Source organism: Aphelocoma coerulescens, chromosome 1 (assembly GCF_041296385.1).
Source record: "Aphelocoma coerulescens isolate FSJ_1873_10779 chromosome 1, UR_Acoe_1.0, whole genome shotgun sequence".
NCBI classification, from domain to species: domain Eukaryota; kingdom Metazoa; phylum Chordata; class Aves; order Passeriformes; family Corvidae; genus Aphelocoma; species Aphelocoma coerulescens.
Genome location: NC_091013.1, coordinates 59,067,342 through 59,086,751, shown reverse-complemented (window position 1 = coordinate 59,086,751; position 19,410 = coordinate 59,067,342). Strand labels below are relative to the sequence as shown.

The window sequence follows — 19,410 nt, the reverse complement described above, 5'->3', positions numbered from 1 at the left end:
CTACTTGCTAAAGCTATCTCACACAAAAATGATCCAGAGTTGCCTTCTTCCATTTACTTTCTGAGAAAAAATGCAACACATAAGCTACAAATCAAAAAACAATAACAGAGCTGTTCAACTTTTCAAATATTCTTTTTTTGTGTTCACTTAACTTCAAATCAACATATAAATCTAGACTGACTATACATGGCACTCAGAGACATCATTTTAATTCTGTCAATAAATATGCAAAGCTATTGTTGTTTAAATTTACACTAAAATAGTGTACATTTCTAGAAGCATAATTATTTCTAAGCTATGACCTGTATTTTATCTGAATGTTGGTGGAAAAAAAAATCCTTTTTTTATGTATTAGAGAAATTTACAAAATATTACTATATGATTTTATCTTGAAACCTATTGGTATAAAAGCCTTTTTCAAGAAAAACTGACACTTTGGTAAAAGATGACATTTCTTCATTAAAAATTATAAAGGTAATAGTCTTGTAAATCTCTATGGGTGTGTATATATATATATATATATATATCCACAAGTTAACTGTAATAGAAAATACATTTAAAAAAACTGCTACTGTTGCAGACAGGGAAAAAAACCCCTAAACTTAAAGCTGCATAGTCATTATTTTCAACACACATTAAAAATCGTATTTTTAACCAAATATTTTTAAAAAATCACAGTTCTAAACTGCAACACAGAAAGAAAAATTTTTAAAAATTTTTCTTCCTGATCTCTAAAGCCATAGCATACATATCTATCTATAAAAAAACCCCAGAGGTTGCAAGGTTTACAAAGAAGCAAAAATTAGTAACTTATCCAATATGACGTTAGTTTTAGTATAAATGTAAGATGAGTAAAGTTTGGAATCTTTTTTACATGTAGAAAGGTCAAAGTAATATAAGACATAATACAGGCTGAAAAAAGATTCAAGAATATAGTTGCTATGGTGAAGACAGGAGGAAGCAGAAAGTGAAAAAGACATGCATAAATAGTTTCTAAAAAGTATTTGGACACATAACAAAAAGATGTGGTGCAAGAATGTAACACAAGACATTACACCGATTTCCCAAAATACATGCAAAATTAAAGAAAAACATATACAAAGACAGAAACATACATTGAAAACCTAGTGAGAAATCTGAAGCAGTGCAGAGTCAGACATTTAACAGACCACTACTATTTCTAGAAAATAACACTGCAAAACTATAATTCGTGATCATTATTAAGTTTTTGTTAGAAGGGTATTCTTGCTGATTACAAAAAGACTGCTTACATAAAGTTTTTTAAAATCATATTATATTGATATGACATAATCATTACTCAATAATGAGTGTTTGATTTAGTTTAAACCATTTGAGATCTAAGGTGACAGAAGTGTTTATTTAATTTAAATTATCTCGGCCATTAAACCATCAGGCAGATTTAAACATGCTAAAACTCAGACAATTTATTGTCTTATACTTAAGCAACTGAACTATCATCTTTAAACATTAGTTTCTGATCAAATAGCAAGAGTAATAGCAACAGCTATAATTCTGATTTACCTATTCTTACAAGTCTATGTAAATCCTCAAAGTAAGAGATTGAGGTTTAAAATGAACTAGAATTAAGTAAATGGAGATGAACAATAGACGTAAGTTATAAGAATGTTTAGTTTGTTCTAATAAGGCAATGTCCATAACTCACACATCTGTCTCCCTACAAGAAAGCTACATTCCATCTCAATTAAACTCCACTACTTAGCACTGTGGAAACAGACACCATATAAACTGGAGTGAGCAGACAGTTCACAGTGCAGATGCACAAAATGCATAGCTACTGTACTATGAGCATCTTAGAGATTTAGTCTTGAATGTCCAAGAAATAGGAAAATATCTTTTCTCTCTGAAACACAGACTATAATTGCATGCATGCACAGTTTTCTGAGAAAAGTCTCTGTGAAGGAACTCAACCTGGCATTTGAAGCTTAATATATACCTAGCAATCATGCTACAGGTGAGTGAGCTCTCAGTTGCACAAGGGAACACTCCACTTAATAAAAATACGTCAAAATAGTTTCTGAGAAAATCTGAAAGAACCAGATGATTTACTTACTGAAAGCAGCATTAACGTATCTTTCAAACTAATAGAAACCAGCAAGTAACAAATTAATCCATTTTTAAGTGTAATAAACAAATGGTACTTAACACCAAATCTCCAGAGCACAATGGAGTACTTGCACGATAAACAAGTTACAGAGCTCTATAACTAAAGCCAGTGTCAATCAAGGTCACACAAAATCTCCACATGGCTAGACTTGCATATTTAATAAATAAATCCAGGTATTATCAACAACTTTAACTTATTAATACATGAATACGAACAACATAGTCTACATTCTGTAGAAAAAAAGTTAATTAAGAATAAAGAACTATCATGCATAAGTCTGTCCTGCAACTCTTCAATAGGCTAGATTAACAGCCTTACATATTTTGCAGTAGGAATTTATTAACTATCACAAATACTAGGCTTTCAGTCATACAATGAATATCCAAAGTAGCTTTCAGACAGCAGCCTGAGGACTTCAGACCAAACACTAACAATTAATCTATGAGATGTTCTTTAAATTCAAGGGGTCACTCATACTGAAAAGTACACTGAACCTCAGCAGAAAAAGAAGGGAATTCAGTCACCCAAACCTTACTTTCCACCTTGACCTCCACACTCTTTCCAGTGTGTTAACATTGCTGAAAATGTTTTAAAAGAAAAGAAATGCTTTTAAAATCAAATGACAGTTCATACAATTAATGCTGGCTTCAGCTTATAAACATAAGAAATTACTGTTAAGTATTTCTGTAATAATTTTTGCTAAATGTCTGATAAACAATTTCAACTTACTTCCAAAGTATGTCTTTAAAAAATATTAGAAAATTAACTAGTGAAAGAGATTAGGTGTTCCAGAGGGCAAGGAAAGGCAGGTCATTTGTGAGGAGTTTTATTTTCTTTTTCTCAGAGGGGGTGCTTAACAGCTAAGAAACCATAGTAATTTCTGAGTCTTCTACAGGCCAAGAGATCTGACTGACCTCATACATTCAAGCTGGATACAACAGATCTATCAATATATTCTAAGTTTCTGCTTAACACTCTACATTTTACATCAAATTGTAGGATCACTTTAGACACATTTAAGGGTTGCCCAGTACATTAAGAGTAGTTAAAGTAAGACATTAGGAATAGTAAATGAGGTTTTAGAAGTTGCAACGCATTGTGTGTCAAACAAAAGATTATATTGTTACAGGGTATTCCCTCTAAGCTCGTGAGTTACACTGCTAAGAATCTGTGTGCTCGTCATACGAAACACTAAACTCTCATAGTCTCAAGCCATAATGAGACTGCAAATAAAGGTAAATGGAGCATACCTTTATTTAGATTATATGCTTTAATATACCCTGTTATAAGCAAATTATTCAAGTCTGTTCAGAAGATTGCCCATTTTAACTACTGATTTTAGACAGGTCCGATACAGAAAATATCTAACAAAAAGTACTGAGAAAAACATATAAAATGAGGCAATGATAATTTACTTAATTTTATGACTTTATACACCATCGATTAATGTTCTGCTTCTCTTGAAATAAGTCTTGAAAGAGAAGAACACTAACAAAGCCAAAGCAGGAAAGGAACATCTAGGAACTGCAGCCACAAGTCAATTTATCAGAAACTCTAACAGATAAAATTGCTCTATTCATAACATACTCATGAAGGTATCCACAGTACAAGGAAATTGCATCACATACCTCTAGACACCAGATTATTTAGATACCAGATTATTGTCTTTCCTTAGGCATCCAAGGACTCACAAAAAATGCTCAGTAAATAAGTCATAGCTTCCTATTACTGAAGACTTTTTAAATACCATAAACCAATATTTTTCAAGAGCAATCTATAAAGAAAACAAGCCATTAGAACTACTATGATTGATTCATAGCAATACATTTATCAATGTATATCTGAATATAAAACAGAGAGAGGGTTTTAGGTTGATCTGGCTAATTACAGTAAGTAACAACATCTGTTCTTTCCAGATTTTAAAAATAATAAAGTGAAAAGGGGGAAAGTAACATATAGTGTTCTCAGTGCTGCTTCTGATAGTGATGCACCTACCTATCCAACTTTTTGCAAGATGCAAGTACTTAGTATCTTTTTTTTCTCTGAATCAATAAGTTTGAAATATCGGTTGTACACTAAAACCAGCAAAACTTGCTTGAGTATTTCAAGTCTGCTATACTGCAGTGCCAGAACTATGATATTGAAACAAAAGCATGTATTTTATTCTCAAAGGAAGTTTAACTTAGCTGTGCTGTCATACATCCACATACCAATTTTGTGCAAATAGTCCTTACTTCCTCCTACCATTTTCCAGAAATCTGCATTTAAAAACTTTATAATCTATACCAGATAATGTGATTTTTCCAGCTACTGCTTACCTTCGCTTGTATTTAGCAATATAAAACTACCTGGTAAAAATATTTCCAAGAAACATCACTGCTTTTTGTGTGTGCATTTATACTGTACTTTCCCTTTGCATAAGTTTCCTCACATTTTAGAGTGCATTTTTTGTGATTGCACTTAATAGTTAGAGCCACATAAACTGTATAAAAAGGCACATATTATTTACTTGTAGTCAGTGGCATGAGACGTGCGGTAAAATAAAATGTAAAGAGTTATGTTGTTCTCAACTGAAACAGGGTATGAGGATTTATTTCAAATCAGAAATATAATCCATTTGTTTAGTTATAATACATACATTGTTTAGAAAGAGACAAAAAAGTTCCAACTTCTGTAGGAAAGTAAACAGAATGCACACCAAACGTGTAAATCACCTTAACCTTTTCCTCAGAACTGGAGAGAATAACTGAAGACTACATGGTAATCTGCAGCACAGTTTTCCAAGAACACATCAGTGTTCTAATCTTAGAACAGTTTTTCACAATTTGCACATTAAAAGCTTTTAATCGCTACTATAAAAAAAATACAAAGAGTGAAGTAAATTTACTAATTTAGATACATGATTTATAATCCACAAAAGAACCCTTCCCATTAATTCACAGTGTAAGTGCTTAGCAATATTTAAATATACTCCAAGATTTAACATTCAGTGTACTATTCCATATAAATAGCAAAGAAAATGCTACAACTTTCTTTAAATTAAAATATTCTGTTAAAAGCTCTCTCTAATATGAAAGATAAATATGAAAAACTGACACAAACAGGAGTCAATCAGGCAATTTGATTCTGGGTTACAAGACAAGTGCTATTTCAATGAAAATAAATCTTGCAGGAAGTAACACTGACTTCACTTTTCCAAAAAGTGTAAAAGAGTCTCCTAGTTAAAAGCAAGGTTATGCATCTTCCAATTACAGAATCACATTTCTTCTGCGTTATTACAGATGTGCAACTGACATTACTTCCAACGTTTGTATTTCTTAGGGTTTTCTCTCCTCTTTCACCAAACCTGTAATACCTACTCAGTAATACAGATCATTCACTGTACTATGAGACACTCTTGTGGTACATTAAGGAATGAAGTGATGAGCCAATCATAAACAGAGAAAGATTCAAACTCAGAAAGTATCCATTGCAAGCAAGCTTTAAGAATATTCACCATTTTACAGCAAGCAGGAGAGATCTGCAGCATTCATTCTCACTGAAATGCTGTTCTATCTGACACACTATTGGACAGAAGCTAAACAAGAGAAATGCTGGAATTGCAAGAGAATTCTTGTCTTTGTTGGCTGGAGAATACATTAATACCACATCACCCTATAAAACTGAGTGTAATTTCATATTATCTTATGTTAAAAAGGGTATGTATTTCTGCATTAAAAATAGCTATTTGATAATCTAATGTATCTACCCGAGTTGGAATATCAGACAAATATACTGTGAATATAGTTTTAAGCTAAATATTAAGACTTTCTAATTAGCACGCATTTAAACCTCTGTCCAGAAAGCTTCTCATTCCTCCAGCAATTCAGACAAACAAAATTTGTATAATTAAAGCTACTTGAATTCCTGCTTCTCAAAGTCTGCGCTAGAGTTCTACAAGACTGAAGATTATGAAGTCTCTGTTGAAGAGATTCTGCATAATTAGTCTAGTATGCAGATTTGATTATTGCACACATCTTTTATGAAAAAGAATATAAATTATCATATCAGAACAATAATAGTAGTATTTCTTCACTATCTCATCACACATCTTCATATTAGCCACAGCTTTTTAAATGCTGGAAAACGACAAAAAGGGAAAAATAAGTCTGTTTTGCACCAGTTAGACTCTTTTTCATATTGTTTAGTTAGCATCTCCAGATGCTGTAGAATAGGATTTTATCCCCTCTTCCTGTCACATTCATGCATGCATAATAGTTGACTACCTAGTCACTAGACCTTGCGACTTTTGAGGAATTAGTCTAAGCTTGGATACAAAATAATTACTTAGTAGTTCTACTAGTAAACAGTAACAACACATTCATTCTATTTGACCTGAGTATCATTATATGTAAATATGGGTCCTGCAGCAGAATAATAATTTGATTAAATCTATATGACTTGCCCCCCCCCCAAGACTGAATACAAATATTACCCTGAGTAAACAGAAAACTCCAGCTGGTGATCAAAGAATAAGACTTAGCTTCAGAGTCTGGAGTGGCCTAAGTACCAAGAGCTATACAGACAGTCCAAAACAAACACCAAGAGTGGTACAAATTAACAATTTTTGTTACTGTTTTTAAGAAAGTTAAGCATAACACAATTTACATTTCATCCTAAGGGCAAGCATGAGTTCTAGCAAAAGGAATCACATTATTTTCTTGAAAAATCAGACACATTAGCTCCTTGACACAAGGAACACTTTTTCCTTAATTTCTCTTAGTCTTTTCAAACTGACTTATTTTTGCCATTGTAGTTTCAGGAGGGCTTTTTATAGTTCCAAATATGCTTCCTACTTTGAGTTTTGGTCTGCACTCCCAGGTTCTCAGCAAAAGAAACCTGCAGATCAGAACTGTCTACTTCCAGTGCATATGAGTATCTTGTTCTCAAAAACCTGTTTTTGTTGAAGTAGTTGAGATTCTTTCCATTTATTATAAAGCATGCATCTGCACAGCTCAGCTTACCTCACCATTTGCCCCACTTGATCACTACCTCTTCCTTATTTTGCTGAATAAGGAAGAATCCCAGGTACATTCTGAGAGTCAACAGCTAGCAGCAAATGGATTCTATCTTCTCCTTTTAAAGTTTGAACAAGTCCATTTATCACTACTGCTTCTCTTCTATAGAGCATTAAAACAGCAATTCAGTTCACGCTACTAGATTAGTACTGAAAATAAACTTTCTCTTTTGGCTTTTTGCAGTTAAGATGATCTAACCTGGTTTGGTTTTAGCTACATCTATCCATATTTGTTTCTTTTCACAGCAACATTATAAATCTGCTGAAATACAGATGCCAAGATTTTTGCTGCAATGTGCAACCATGCCTTGAATCCCAGTTTCTCTTCATGCATTCCAGCTATAGCTGCCTTCCATTTTGTCAGCTTTGGTAGCAGCTTTTATTCAAACAATCTTGCTGAACACCAATTTGCTATTTCCATCCTCCCACTGTTACAAATAGATGACCCAGCATTTCTCAAGATCTTACACTGAAATGCCAGCAACAAGAACAAACATTCTGTTTCATGTATATCAAGTACATTGCAGCCAAATTTTAAGTGCCACAAGACATTACACCGCACAGTCTAGGAACTGCAAAGATACGCAGTCGACCTAAGCAGGCTCTTGCTACCTTCTTATCCTTGCCAGCTATACATATGCATTTACAATTTTAGAAAAAGGCATTTCTATATCAAAGGACAAGTCAGATTGCACAGCAGGAAACATTTAGTCTTTACAACAGTTAAGCTGAGTAATAGAGCAGATGAAATTTCTAAGTTTCATTACTCAACTGATGTTAGAGGTAAGGTTGTAGAAGAACTATCTTGTGAGTTCAAAAGAAGAGTTCCACTAACTCGTAAAAAATACGAAGAGTGGAGCAGCAAAGCTATAAAACAGAAATATGAAGTTGTTAAAAGCTACAGGATATGCTGTCCATGCCCTCATTCTCTTAAGTTTAAATGACTTTGAATGTAACAAACTGATCTAGAAGAAGAATATATCTGAAAACACAACTATTTCACTGTAAATATTTAAGTATTGTGTCAGCCAACAACTACAACACTGCAAACACATCCTGCCGTATTATTAAAGTTTTCAGAATGTGGAACTAGATTATATCACATGTAAAAGAGTATTTTGTTAAAACTCTAATTTAACCGCCAAAAAAATCCTACTATTTCAGATCAAATAAATTCTCTCAATTCTTACATAACCTTCAGAACCTGACTGCTCTTAATAGGGGGCACATCATCTACAGGACATTTAAAAAAGTGCTTCATGGTGATGTGTATTTCAGAAAAAATATTGAAAGAGCCCTGTTAAAATATCTGTCAGCAAACTATCATGGCAAGATATTTAGAGACTAGAAAAATCTATTTAGAATGAGGAAGTTATATGAGAAATTTATCACATTGAGATCATGCAGAGAACAGCAGCCCATAATGGAAGCCTGTTTCACTAAAGTTCATATGAAGTACTAAACTTACTGTTTTTTTTAATTAAGACCTCACTTTATTAAGAAAATAAATTACGTATTAGATAAGGCCAGGTCATATTTACACAAAGTTAGTAGATAATGAAGAGTATACAATCTTAGTGGGTAAGGAAAGAAAATGTCTATAGCCACTTTTTACATATGAGTAACTTAAAATATAACACTGCTCAAGTCTGCATGGCATACCAGTACCCAAGTACTATCGAACGGCTGCCTAACTGGACATCACTGCTCCATTAACACAGAATCTCCTTGATTTGTTTGTTTGTTTTTCAAAATGAATTGTCCTTGAAATGAATTTCCTCTGAAACAAGCCATTCACTGGAAAACTAAATGATAGATTTTCTAAAGGACAAAAACTAGTGCTCATGGAAATTTAAATGCTAATAATTTTCATCAACAGTGACTTTGAAGGTTTGCCAAATAAGGTTTGTTCAACATTTCTTGCATGTAAATTATTTTGCTCAGTTCACGATGAAAAAAGGCTACAATAAAAGCAGCACTGTAATGAAGATTTTATTACACTCAGATATAGTGTTACCTTTAGTCAGATATAAATGCTTGCAACATTAGATCAGAAGTTCATCAAAAGCACATAGTGTATAAACATGCAGCAAAACTAAATAGGAGGTAAAAGCCCATGAAAATAGGTTTGTACCAGGTGTAGAGTTTTACACCTCCTGTGTGATACAAAATTAGCACATTAATTCATGCAGCATGCTTGCCAGTATAGTGACAATTATATTCAAGTTCTTAAAGTGAGTATTTTCCATTAAATAAACAAAATTATTAGACTGAGCAGGGGCACTGGGATGACTTTCCATAACTTGCATTTTAAGTTCCAAACGTGTTTTTCTATTCCATTGGTATTTATAGTTTAAGCCTTATGAAATTGAGTAGACTTTTTTGATCTCTGGATACATGAAAATAATATCTATCTTCTCTAAGATCTTACTCGTTCACAGTGTGGAAACATTTTCTAGTAGAAATCAATAAAGGAACACTTTTATTGCTTCTAAAACATGAAGCTTTCAAAGGCTTTTCCTATCGCAGTGTTGGGAAATGGGAGTGGAGTGCTTTTGTTACCCTGAATATACTGTCATATTTTCATCAAACATGACGTGACTGCACACCGATATTGTATTTTGTGTAGAAAAAAAAAAAAAAGAATAAATTGTTTGAAAGAAAAAGGTAAAGGTGAACTAAAGGAACTACTCTGTCCAGGCACTTCACTGAGGAGAAAAGGCAAGCACTCAATCTGGTTTGGAGCTGACAGGAAATAATAATCTGTGTGTAGAAGGTAAGAAACAGTCGTTTAATAACAGCACATATTCCAATTCTGTCAGAAAGAAAAAAAAAAGGTAAAATAAATTAAAATTAAGGAACAGTTAATACTGTGCTTATGTAGATGCTTACATATGCTGTAACAAACTCTTCAATAATATTTTTTCACTATCTGACAAAGTAGTTCCTAACTGAAAATACAAATCAAAGTACCTTATCTAATAAAAGTTTTTCTAATCCTATTTAAAACACCTCCTGACACACTGACTCTTTTCTACAGTACCAGAAGAATGATCTGATGTTACTCATGATTACTCTGACATAGATTAGGGCACTGATGACACAGTCATTCAATAATTAATTAATTCAAGGGAGAATTCATCCTAAGAATTTGTCAAAGAAGGAGATTAAAGATTAAAACATGCCACAATTCTAGCTTCAAAAAGAATCAAACTACAAAAAAAATGCTATTGTCAGGCTATTTTAACCACTGCTATGCTAATTTTTTTTTCAGGTCTTCTATTTTTTGTTTGCCACATGTTCATGGAGCTCTCGGGATACCAAAGTCAGGTTTTAGGAGTTATTCACATCCCACTTCTTTAAATACATTTAACGGTCTGAAAAACTAAATGCTTCTCCTATCCATGACAGGACATCAGAAAAAATAAATTAAGTTGAATTAATTTTCTCTAAATTGGGTCTGTTTTGCTGTGACAGTAATTGGTAAGTGATCTCCCTATTTTTAATTCAACACACAAACTTTTCCATTTTAGCAGAGAGCAGTTGGGTGGGCATCTGGCAGCCAGCCAAGCTCAATGCACCACAGAAGTATATTTACTCACTGATTCTTACACATCAATCTCTGCATAACAAATATGATTTGGTACAAATATTTGAAAAGAATAAGAGCAGATATCATTCTATTTGCTAACAACAGAAACAACTAATACAGTTACTACCAAAGCAGCACTAAATATATCATCCACTCTCCATGTGAAGATGATATACTCAAGTTGCAAGATACCACTGACATTTCAGTGCTTTGGTTGCTGTTCCTTGCAAATGCTCATTAAGTTACTCTTGACTTCTTCAAAAAGAAACATTTCATCCTTATTTCATTCTATATACACAATCTTTTTGAAAAAATTTTGCTTTTAGGACAGTTAGGATGATACTGAAAGGCAGCCAAACAAGTGCATAGCAGGCCTTACTTTTACTTGTACAGTTACATTAAAAGGTAAATCAGGTTACTCAGTGCTGTATTACAGCAGAAGTTACTAAACTATACTGTTGGCAGTCTTACACGTTTGTAACAATAAGATTGTACAAGAAGTACAGTTTGTAGCCACCTCTGATAAATCCTCCTCCAGCGGAGGAAAATATAAGGACCGTGGGCTCCACCTAATCTTTCATATGGATGACAGCATGTTCTCTTGCTTATGCAAGGTAGCTGTGGCGTGTTAAACACAGCATTAAACTGATTTATATTGTTAATTTGATCTTCTGGCTAGCCTTTACTCTCTTTTCTGGTTTTAAATATTTGAGACTTAATTGGCACTATAGCATCTTAGATCCTGATTTTTCTTACAAAGTATACAGGGGAGAAAAAAAAATTAGAGAGAACTATATTGACCTTTTTCAAGACAAGTGCCAACAGAGACAGTACTCCCACAGAAGTTCTTTATTTCTGAATAATCAAGTCTGGCAGGTGCTCTGGTGTGATGGGATCAGACACTGCCATTTCCAATAAGATTAGGATGAAAATCTGTCTTAGTTGATAAAAAAAAAAAAATAGAGATCATGCAATCTTTCTCTCTTGAGTTTACTAGATCAGTTCCCTTTGATATCTAGAAAAGAAAGAAGAGTACATTTCTAATTTTTTCATGCCATCTCCCATTAACTGCAGTTATCTGCATAGTGCTCAAAATAATGAAGAATTTACAAATGTTTTCTTGTATGTTTGATGTGCAATTTCTAATCCTCATTTTGACATTTGGATCAAGTCAAATCAACTTACTGGTAGGATATTTATAAATACGGCACATTAAATACAAAGCACATATTTCATGAAACTACTAGCCTTCTTATATTTTGTGTACATGAGATGTCCGAATTGTCATTTTGGATTAAAATGCTTCAAGACTTCTTTTTTGGTTAGAGGTTGCCTTCTTGTGTACTCTACAATGTCTTAAGTCTTGGAATCACCTTGGCAAATCACTTCAAGCACCCAAAGGATTACTGTAAGCAATATGTAGCTGGTTCTCTCTTGTTATCCTGAACACGTCCCACATTATGCCTAACCATTACTGTCGCACTACATTAATTACACTTACTCACAGACTTCAGCAACTTACTGCTATAACCTTCTCTACACCAGTACTCTTCAAAGAATCTCCACAAACCAAGTGTTGCATATTAAAATTCACCTTATTTCAGTATTGTAAGTCTTGAACATAGTAGTCTGAAGCTATTGCAAGCAACCTGGCACTCACACCAATGATTAAAAAAACAAGAACTGCAATAAGAGATGCTCCTAGAAAAGACATCATGCCAGCCTTACCTCTTCTTATAATCCATTCTCCTCACTTAGCAAAAGAGAAAGTTCCTTCCTACAAATACAGCCTTTCCTATTTCTTTTGGACCATATACCCCTGAAATTTTCTAATGTTCTTTGAACCTGCTGAACTTTTGAAGTTGTCTCCAAGTGGTCCCACCAATTCCTTAGCTAACTTCATTTTCAAAAAATTAAATACACACTTCAAAATTAGCTGAAGGGTCCGTTGCAAGAAATTCAAGATTCAAAATGAGTATGTGAAGAACATCCTGTTCACATTTATTGGGATATATTTAATGAGTTTTCCCAATATCTTCATACTTTTACATTTTTAATGCTAACTTTTTTCTTGCAATACAATCTTGAACTTCCCTATCAAGTCACATGCAGTTTTTTTACCCCATAGCTTTAGCTACTGGCATTTTTTCTGTATTACAATACAAAGTTTACTCAAATCTTGGATATAGTTAAATCTCCCACTTTATTATCACAAAATTTTCAGCTTCTCTAATCTTAACATTTTCTCATCATATACATCATGTGATCCAAGAGCTAATAATACAGCATAATGTTATTAGAAGGAATTTCCATTCACAAGGTTTTGCACAGGAGGTTTCTTTCCCCCCACAAGATTTTCATGATTCTAGAGCTCGTGCTATCTTTTATGCAAAGTGTCACCTTCCTGCCTGTACTTCTAATAATTCCAGAAAAGTTAGCAGCACATTAGCATCACAGACCAGTGATTATTCTTCCATCAGGCTTCCAGTGCATTACAAAGCAGTTGTCATTCAACAATGAGCACTTGTGTTTGTTCATCTTACCTCTTAGGACTAAGATAATAAGAAGCACATGTAAACTCCAGCTTTGCTATTCAGTATTTCACATATCAATTAACTTTAAGCCATATATTTAGTTAAATGTTTTCCAAAAATTATAGCAAGAGATTCCTTTAAAATCATTGCTGACAGAAAGGCTTGACACAGATTTTCTTTACTGGTCTGAGATCATGAGGATAACCCTGGTTGGTAATTCTCAAATTCTTGATATTTCTTTTTATTTCTTTCTCTTTCATGTCTCTTCCAACCACCCCTCATACCAATCCTTCTTTTTGCCTTTAAAATGTATCAGATAACCAAAGATGACTCATGCAAAACATTCACATTCATCAGCTTATTTTCAGAACTTGTCAATTACTTTTCTTTCCCCCCTAGCCAGTGAGTAGTCATGGAGCTGTCACAGGTACACAAAACCAACTCCACTCAGGTAACCAACTCACAACCAAAATCAAAGACTAAAATAAACCCACAACAAGGGTAACCATGATGACAATCCAGTGACATTTCACAGGTTAAGGGTTCACTGTACCAGTCAGGGATATTGCCACAACATGGACAGGAACAATGACCCAAAGCATGCACTCATGCTCTGACGCACACGGAGCCCTCTCGCTCAGGCTTTTACGACAAAGGAGTTGGTTTGCCATTATGCCCTTGAGTAAATTCGGAATCAATGAAAAAAAATCACAGTTCATCTTCAGTAAGTTGCTACCAGAATACCATCAACAACTGATGCTTTGATACCTCTCAGTGTTCAAGGTTTTATTTTTATAAAACGTTTCTTTCACAAAATGATTTAATGGTTGAAAAGTGACAAAACCAGCTTTATAACATGCAAAAGAAGAAAAAATACCCTCTATCACCCATAGACTCTGTGGACTTTCCATTATCACCATCACCAAGCATCACAGTGAGAACATTTCCTCCAGTAAAGTACCAAGACTGCTGACAGAAGCAAGTCACAGAAATGGTTATTTCCCTCTACTCCCCTTCTAAGGGAGGTACTTCCCCACTGTCAGGGAGAAGTATCTGGAGTATTTTGTATGGATTTCCCCAGTTCAAAAAAAATATAGGTATTTTGGAATGAGTACAGCAGAAAATCATCAAGATGATTAGAGTGCTGAAACATAGTTGCAGACAGAAACATTGAAAGAGTTGCCAGTCTTGAGAAGGGTAACAAAAGACAAGGGAACACATATTTTTGTCTCAAAGGACCTGACAGAAGGCTGGAAATAAGAAGGAATTCTTGGAGGTGCACAACAAGCAAGAGGAAATAGGCACAGGTTGCAACAAAAGATATTCCAAAAGATATTATGAAAAAAAAAATTCACCACAATGACAAACATGGGAAAAGGCTGTCAGTCCCTACATCTCCATCTTTAGAAATACCTCAAACTAAGCTGGAGAAAGTCCTGAGCAACATGAATTAGACTGGTCCCTTTACAAAAAGTTGTTGGACAAGATGACCTTCAGGGGTTTCTTCCATGGCTCATGTCTCTGAAATTTCTCTGGATACACTCAACAAAGGTATCCTACAGTCTGAAGCTAGGCCCTCTTTTACATTTTTATTCTTGCAGTAGTATTTCTTTCATACCTCCATAACATCTTCCGTTTTTCAATTGCTTCAACGCCGCTTCAGAATCAACATCATTTATAACTTCTATACAAACATCTGCTGAATCTTCAAATCTATTCTATACTGTTCTGTATTCCTTTTTCTAGCAAAAATTCCTTAGTGGCTTATTTACATAGACATAAGACTTCCTTTTCTAGATCAACACTGATACCCTTTTGGCATATTAGATGGCAAAATGCACCAACTGAATATTTGAGTACCTCAATTTGATTTTACCTAATGAGAATAAAATTCACTCAAAGTATCATTGAACATTCTGATCCCCGCTTCCTCAACTAGATACCTCTTCTTATGCAAAGATTTTAATGAGAAGAGTGCATAAGCAGACCCTCCAGCAGAGTGGAAACCAGCATGCCATCATTTGGCTACAGAATTGTTTTCAATTTCTCATCTTTCTGGTTTTAGAGACAAAGCTTCGGAAATAGTCAAGGACTGTTCCCAATTTGAGTGTAGTGAATAGCTTGCTGATTCTACTTTAGAGAGCCTAGTGTTAAATCTCCTCAAGACTGGGAAGAAAACTGTATGTCTCTAATTGCTTTGGTAAGTTTTGTTACAATCAGTAAGTTAAGCTACAAAGAAGTACCCCCTCCATCCATGGTCACGAGAACAAAAGCAGTTGCTTTGCTGTCCTCTGTACTGGAATTCATGCTGTCAACAAGAGACCTTGAGATCTGGTCCTGCCTACTAACATACTTAAGCATTCATGTAAAGTTCTGTAAACCACTCATTTGAACAAAGATGAAATTTAGTTCCATGTTGCCCTTTAAACACCTACTTGCTACTCTAAATAAAATCTTTAGTGTCTCCACTTCCTTTGAAAAATTAAGATGATGGCACACTTATATCATCCATGTGGCATGAGAGAGATTTCAAAACTTAAAAAATAAAATAGATTAAGGAGTAAGCCTCACCTGTAAAAAAGAAATTTGTCCCTGCAGACCACAGTCTTTAAATTACTACACAGACACACACACGTTTGGTATGAAAGTGTACTTCACTGACTTTCCAACTGTAGATCCAGTAACTCTCTTCTATTGGGTTTTGACAAAACAATGTATTCAGTCCATTCAGTTAAGTTTTGAGGGATGTTAATCTTGTTAACTCTAATGTTCTTGCTGTCTGTAGAGACTCACAATCCTCTTCTGAGCCATTAACATGTTTGGCCTGAACATCATCTTGTCTCCCAAATTTTACTGTTTAATTACACATAGGAAATTATTTCCTCCAGTGGCTTTTAAAACTTCCAAACTATTAATTCAAGGAACATTCTTGGGAATTCTCCTAACATTATAAAGGCACCATAATTAGCTTCTAGACTTATTTTAATAGATTCAAGCAAACATGTCTATGGTCTGTGAGGTGCTCTTGCCTTCTTATCTTTGTACAACACTCTTACTATTATTGTCTGCAGCAACAAGCTATAACACTTGAATCAGTAGAAACACTGCTAAGGCATAAAAATCATGCTTTGACAAGAGTGGAATAAAGTTCTTGCTTACGGTAAAAAAAAAAATTGGATAATACACACCAAAGCATACCCAAAAAGAAGGAGAAATCTGAGAATGCCACGCCACTCTATTAACAAAAATATCAAAATAAAAGTTTTAAAACAAAGTAAAAATACAATAACCCCTGTTCAATTTGCAAAGAAATTAAACATTACAGCCCTTTGGCTGCTCTAAAGTACTACATCTCTGATATGAAAAAAGAAGGGAGAAAAAAAATGTGTCAAGAAGTAACAGGCATCTTATATATGGGACAGAAGAACCTAACCTACTACTAAAACTACTTACTTCCAAGGAAGAGACTAAAGTTTTAAAGCCAGGAATACTTTCAAATATTTTGTTCCTTCACAGTGCTTTAAAAGCTCAAAAAGCTAAGAAAAAAAAAAAAATCACTGAAAGACCGTCGTCCTTCATGGATCCAACATACACCAATTACCATATCAGTTCTGAGGGTAAACACATCATCTTCTGGGCTCCAGATTAGGTTTCAGTAATTTATGAAGGTATTCTGATAAAATTTTATAATTTTTTTTTAATGTGATAATTAATATCTGTATTCTCCAGAAGAATTTCTTGGGTCTTTTTCTGGGAGGTTTTCCTACAGGTCACACAATTTTTGTCATGCTTACGTAAAATAGCTCAATATTACTGCTTTAAGCAGTGTAGGATTTTCAGACCTTTTTCTTCATACATCCCACTTAGAAACAAGAATATTGATGTTATATTCAGAGCACTTTTTCATATATTTATTTAAGTCCCAAGAATTTTATAGGTGTCTCCAAAAGCTGAAAATCAAATCCATCAACTACTTACCCCTTTTTTGACAACAAAATGTAACTTCCAATTTGCAAAGCATGTCAGCATTCTCATACTTGTCCTCTTGTGCCTTAACCCAAAAACAGGATTCTGTCATCTCCTGAGGCCTGATCTACGAGCAAGAGACAAAACAAAATTTTATTAATTATTTTGATACTATGAAGAAACTGTGCTCTGCAGAGTCTAAAGCACATTAAATATTTAAGAGCTCTGTAAAACGTGAACTTTTAGTACACAACTCATCTTTAGAGTTGTTAATATATTTCTCATTGAAAATAATAACCCTTCAAATAAGTGAGATTGGACAAACAGATTCTAACAATGCAGAAAACACACTCTGTTATCCAAGGCTCAAACAGAGCAAATTAGCTTTGTTCTAGATTTAAAACTTGGGCAAACTTCAAATAATCTCTGAACACAGCTGGTTTAACTAGATGCTAAGTTCCTTACTTTTCAGAATGTAGCTTTGTTTACTTCATTAATTGCGAAAATCTCTTTACTGACTTATTTTGATCTAAATAGTTATAGTTTCCAAACTCAGTAGACTGGTATACTTGATCTTCTCACAATGGAGAAGGAAAAAAAAGCCAACACCAAAACCAACCAAACTCCAAACTGAGTCTGTATTTTGCCGGCCATTAAATTTATGTCAGTACATTTATACTATGGACAAATGGAGAGACCTGCACTTCTTTCCAGCCCAGGCTAGATAGATGCAAGACACTTGTTTGGAAACTGTATAGCTATAAGTAGAGTGCAGTAACTGATCCAACATAAAGTGTCTGAAAAAAAACAAGGCATAACAAGTCCCAGAAAGCAAAAGAAGCATGCTGCTGTCAAGGTTGTTTTATTCTAGACCAGAATTGACTTTTCCAGCCATCACATAAAGTCAACAGATACTTGCTCAGATGATTCATGGGTCAATGAAACACAATTTTCACAAAACAATGAAAAACTAAAGACAGAAGGTATTCATATCTTACATAATTTTAACTAATGTATCAATTGCTTATCTAGTCTTACTTCTGACAATCTATTTTCCCCAAGTTCAATGTCGGATTTTACATCAAGTATTTGTCATTAATCAACACTACCTTAGACCAGTTGAGTCTTTTCATGGTAACCTCAGGTTTGAATTCTTTTTTAGGCTTCATTCCAAATGGCAAAGCACGTGAAGGCGGAGACCACTGTATTCCAGCCAGGCCTGGTAGAGGCGGTGGTGGAGGAGCACCACCAAAACCCAGAGGAGTTCCCAAGCCACTCAGAAGTGGTGGAGGAGGAGGAGGTGGTGGTGGTGGAATTGCTCCATTAGAAGGCAGCGGTGGAGGAGGAGGGGGTGGGAATTGATGTGGTCCAGCACCTTCCAGTGGAACAACAGACGCATCTCCTCGAGTTGATGGCAGAAGACCAGGTGGCACAGAGCCATACTGATAAGGAAAATATTCTTACTCAGTTTCACAGTTTTATCAACAAAATGCTGTAACAATCATAGTTTATAGATTAAATCCAGAAAACCAGTTGAAAGTCAATGCCACTTGTCTTGTATAGAACAGTCAAATAAGAATGGTAATGAGCCCAACGTGCTTTTGATTTCACGATTGGAATTGTCAATATTTGAAGTGGACATTCAGACCTGGGTGGTGCACACCAAAAATGACAAACTGAAATGGTGTTTCCCACTTGTCATATTTCACTGATCATGAGCTAAGAAGGATATGATAGGCATCTTTATGAGATCTTATCTAGACTATCATGGTTTAGCTGAAATTAAAAAAAAAAGCAACATCCTAGTCTCTCTTGTTCTTATCCTACAGGTTACAGAGAAACATTCCAAGTACATAACAGCAGAATCTGAGGAGATAAATAATTCTGTTGAAAAACAGCTATCTTCCAATATAGGAGCATTCTCATCCTACAGAATTGAAAACATGAAGCAATAATGAAAAAATGTCCTTCCAAAAAATAAAACTTCCTTACGCACCAGCTTCTTATTCCATACAGAAATGACATCTATAATGTATCAAAATAGGATTAGCACTTCAGCAAGTCTAATAAAATTACTTCTACTATTTGAAGAACTTCTATCATATGCCTGCAAACA

At 34.3% G+C, this 19,410-nt stretch overlaps 1 protein-coding gene across 3 annotated transcripts in view; it reads right to left on the bottom strand.

Annotated features, from left to right (window-relative positions):
* Positions 1-19,410, bottom strand: part of DIAPH3 (diaphanous related formin 3) — a 208,366-nt gene that overhangs the window by 138,778 nt on the left and 50,178 nt on the right. For all 3 annotated transcript variants that reach the window (XM_069009459.1, XM_069009468.1, XM_069009478.1), the window contains 2 exons: positions 18,404-18,736; positions 17,307-17,421 (listed from right to left, as the gene is read on the bottom strand). In XM_069009459.1, the coding sequence (XP_068865560.1) occupies positions 17,307-17,421; positions 18,404-18,736 (448 nt within the window). The remainder of the gene's footprint in view (positions 1-17,306; positions 17,422-18,403; positions 18,737-19,410) is intronic.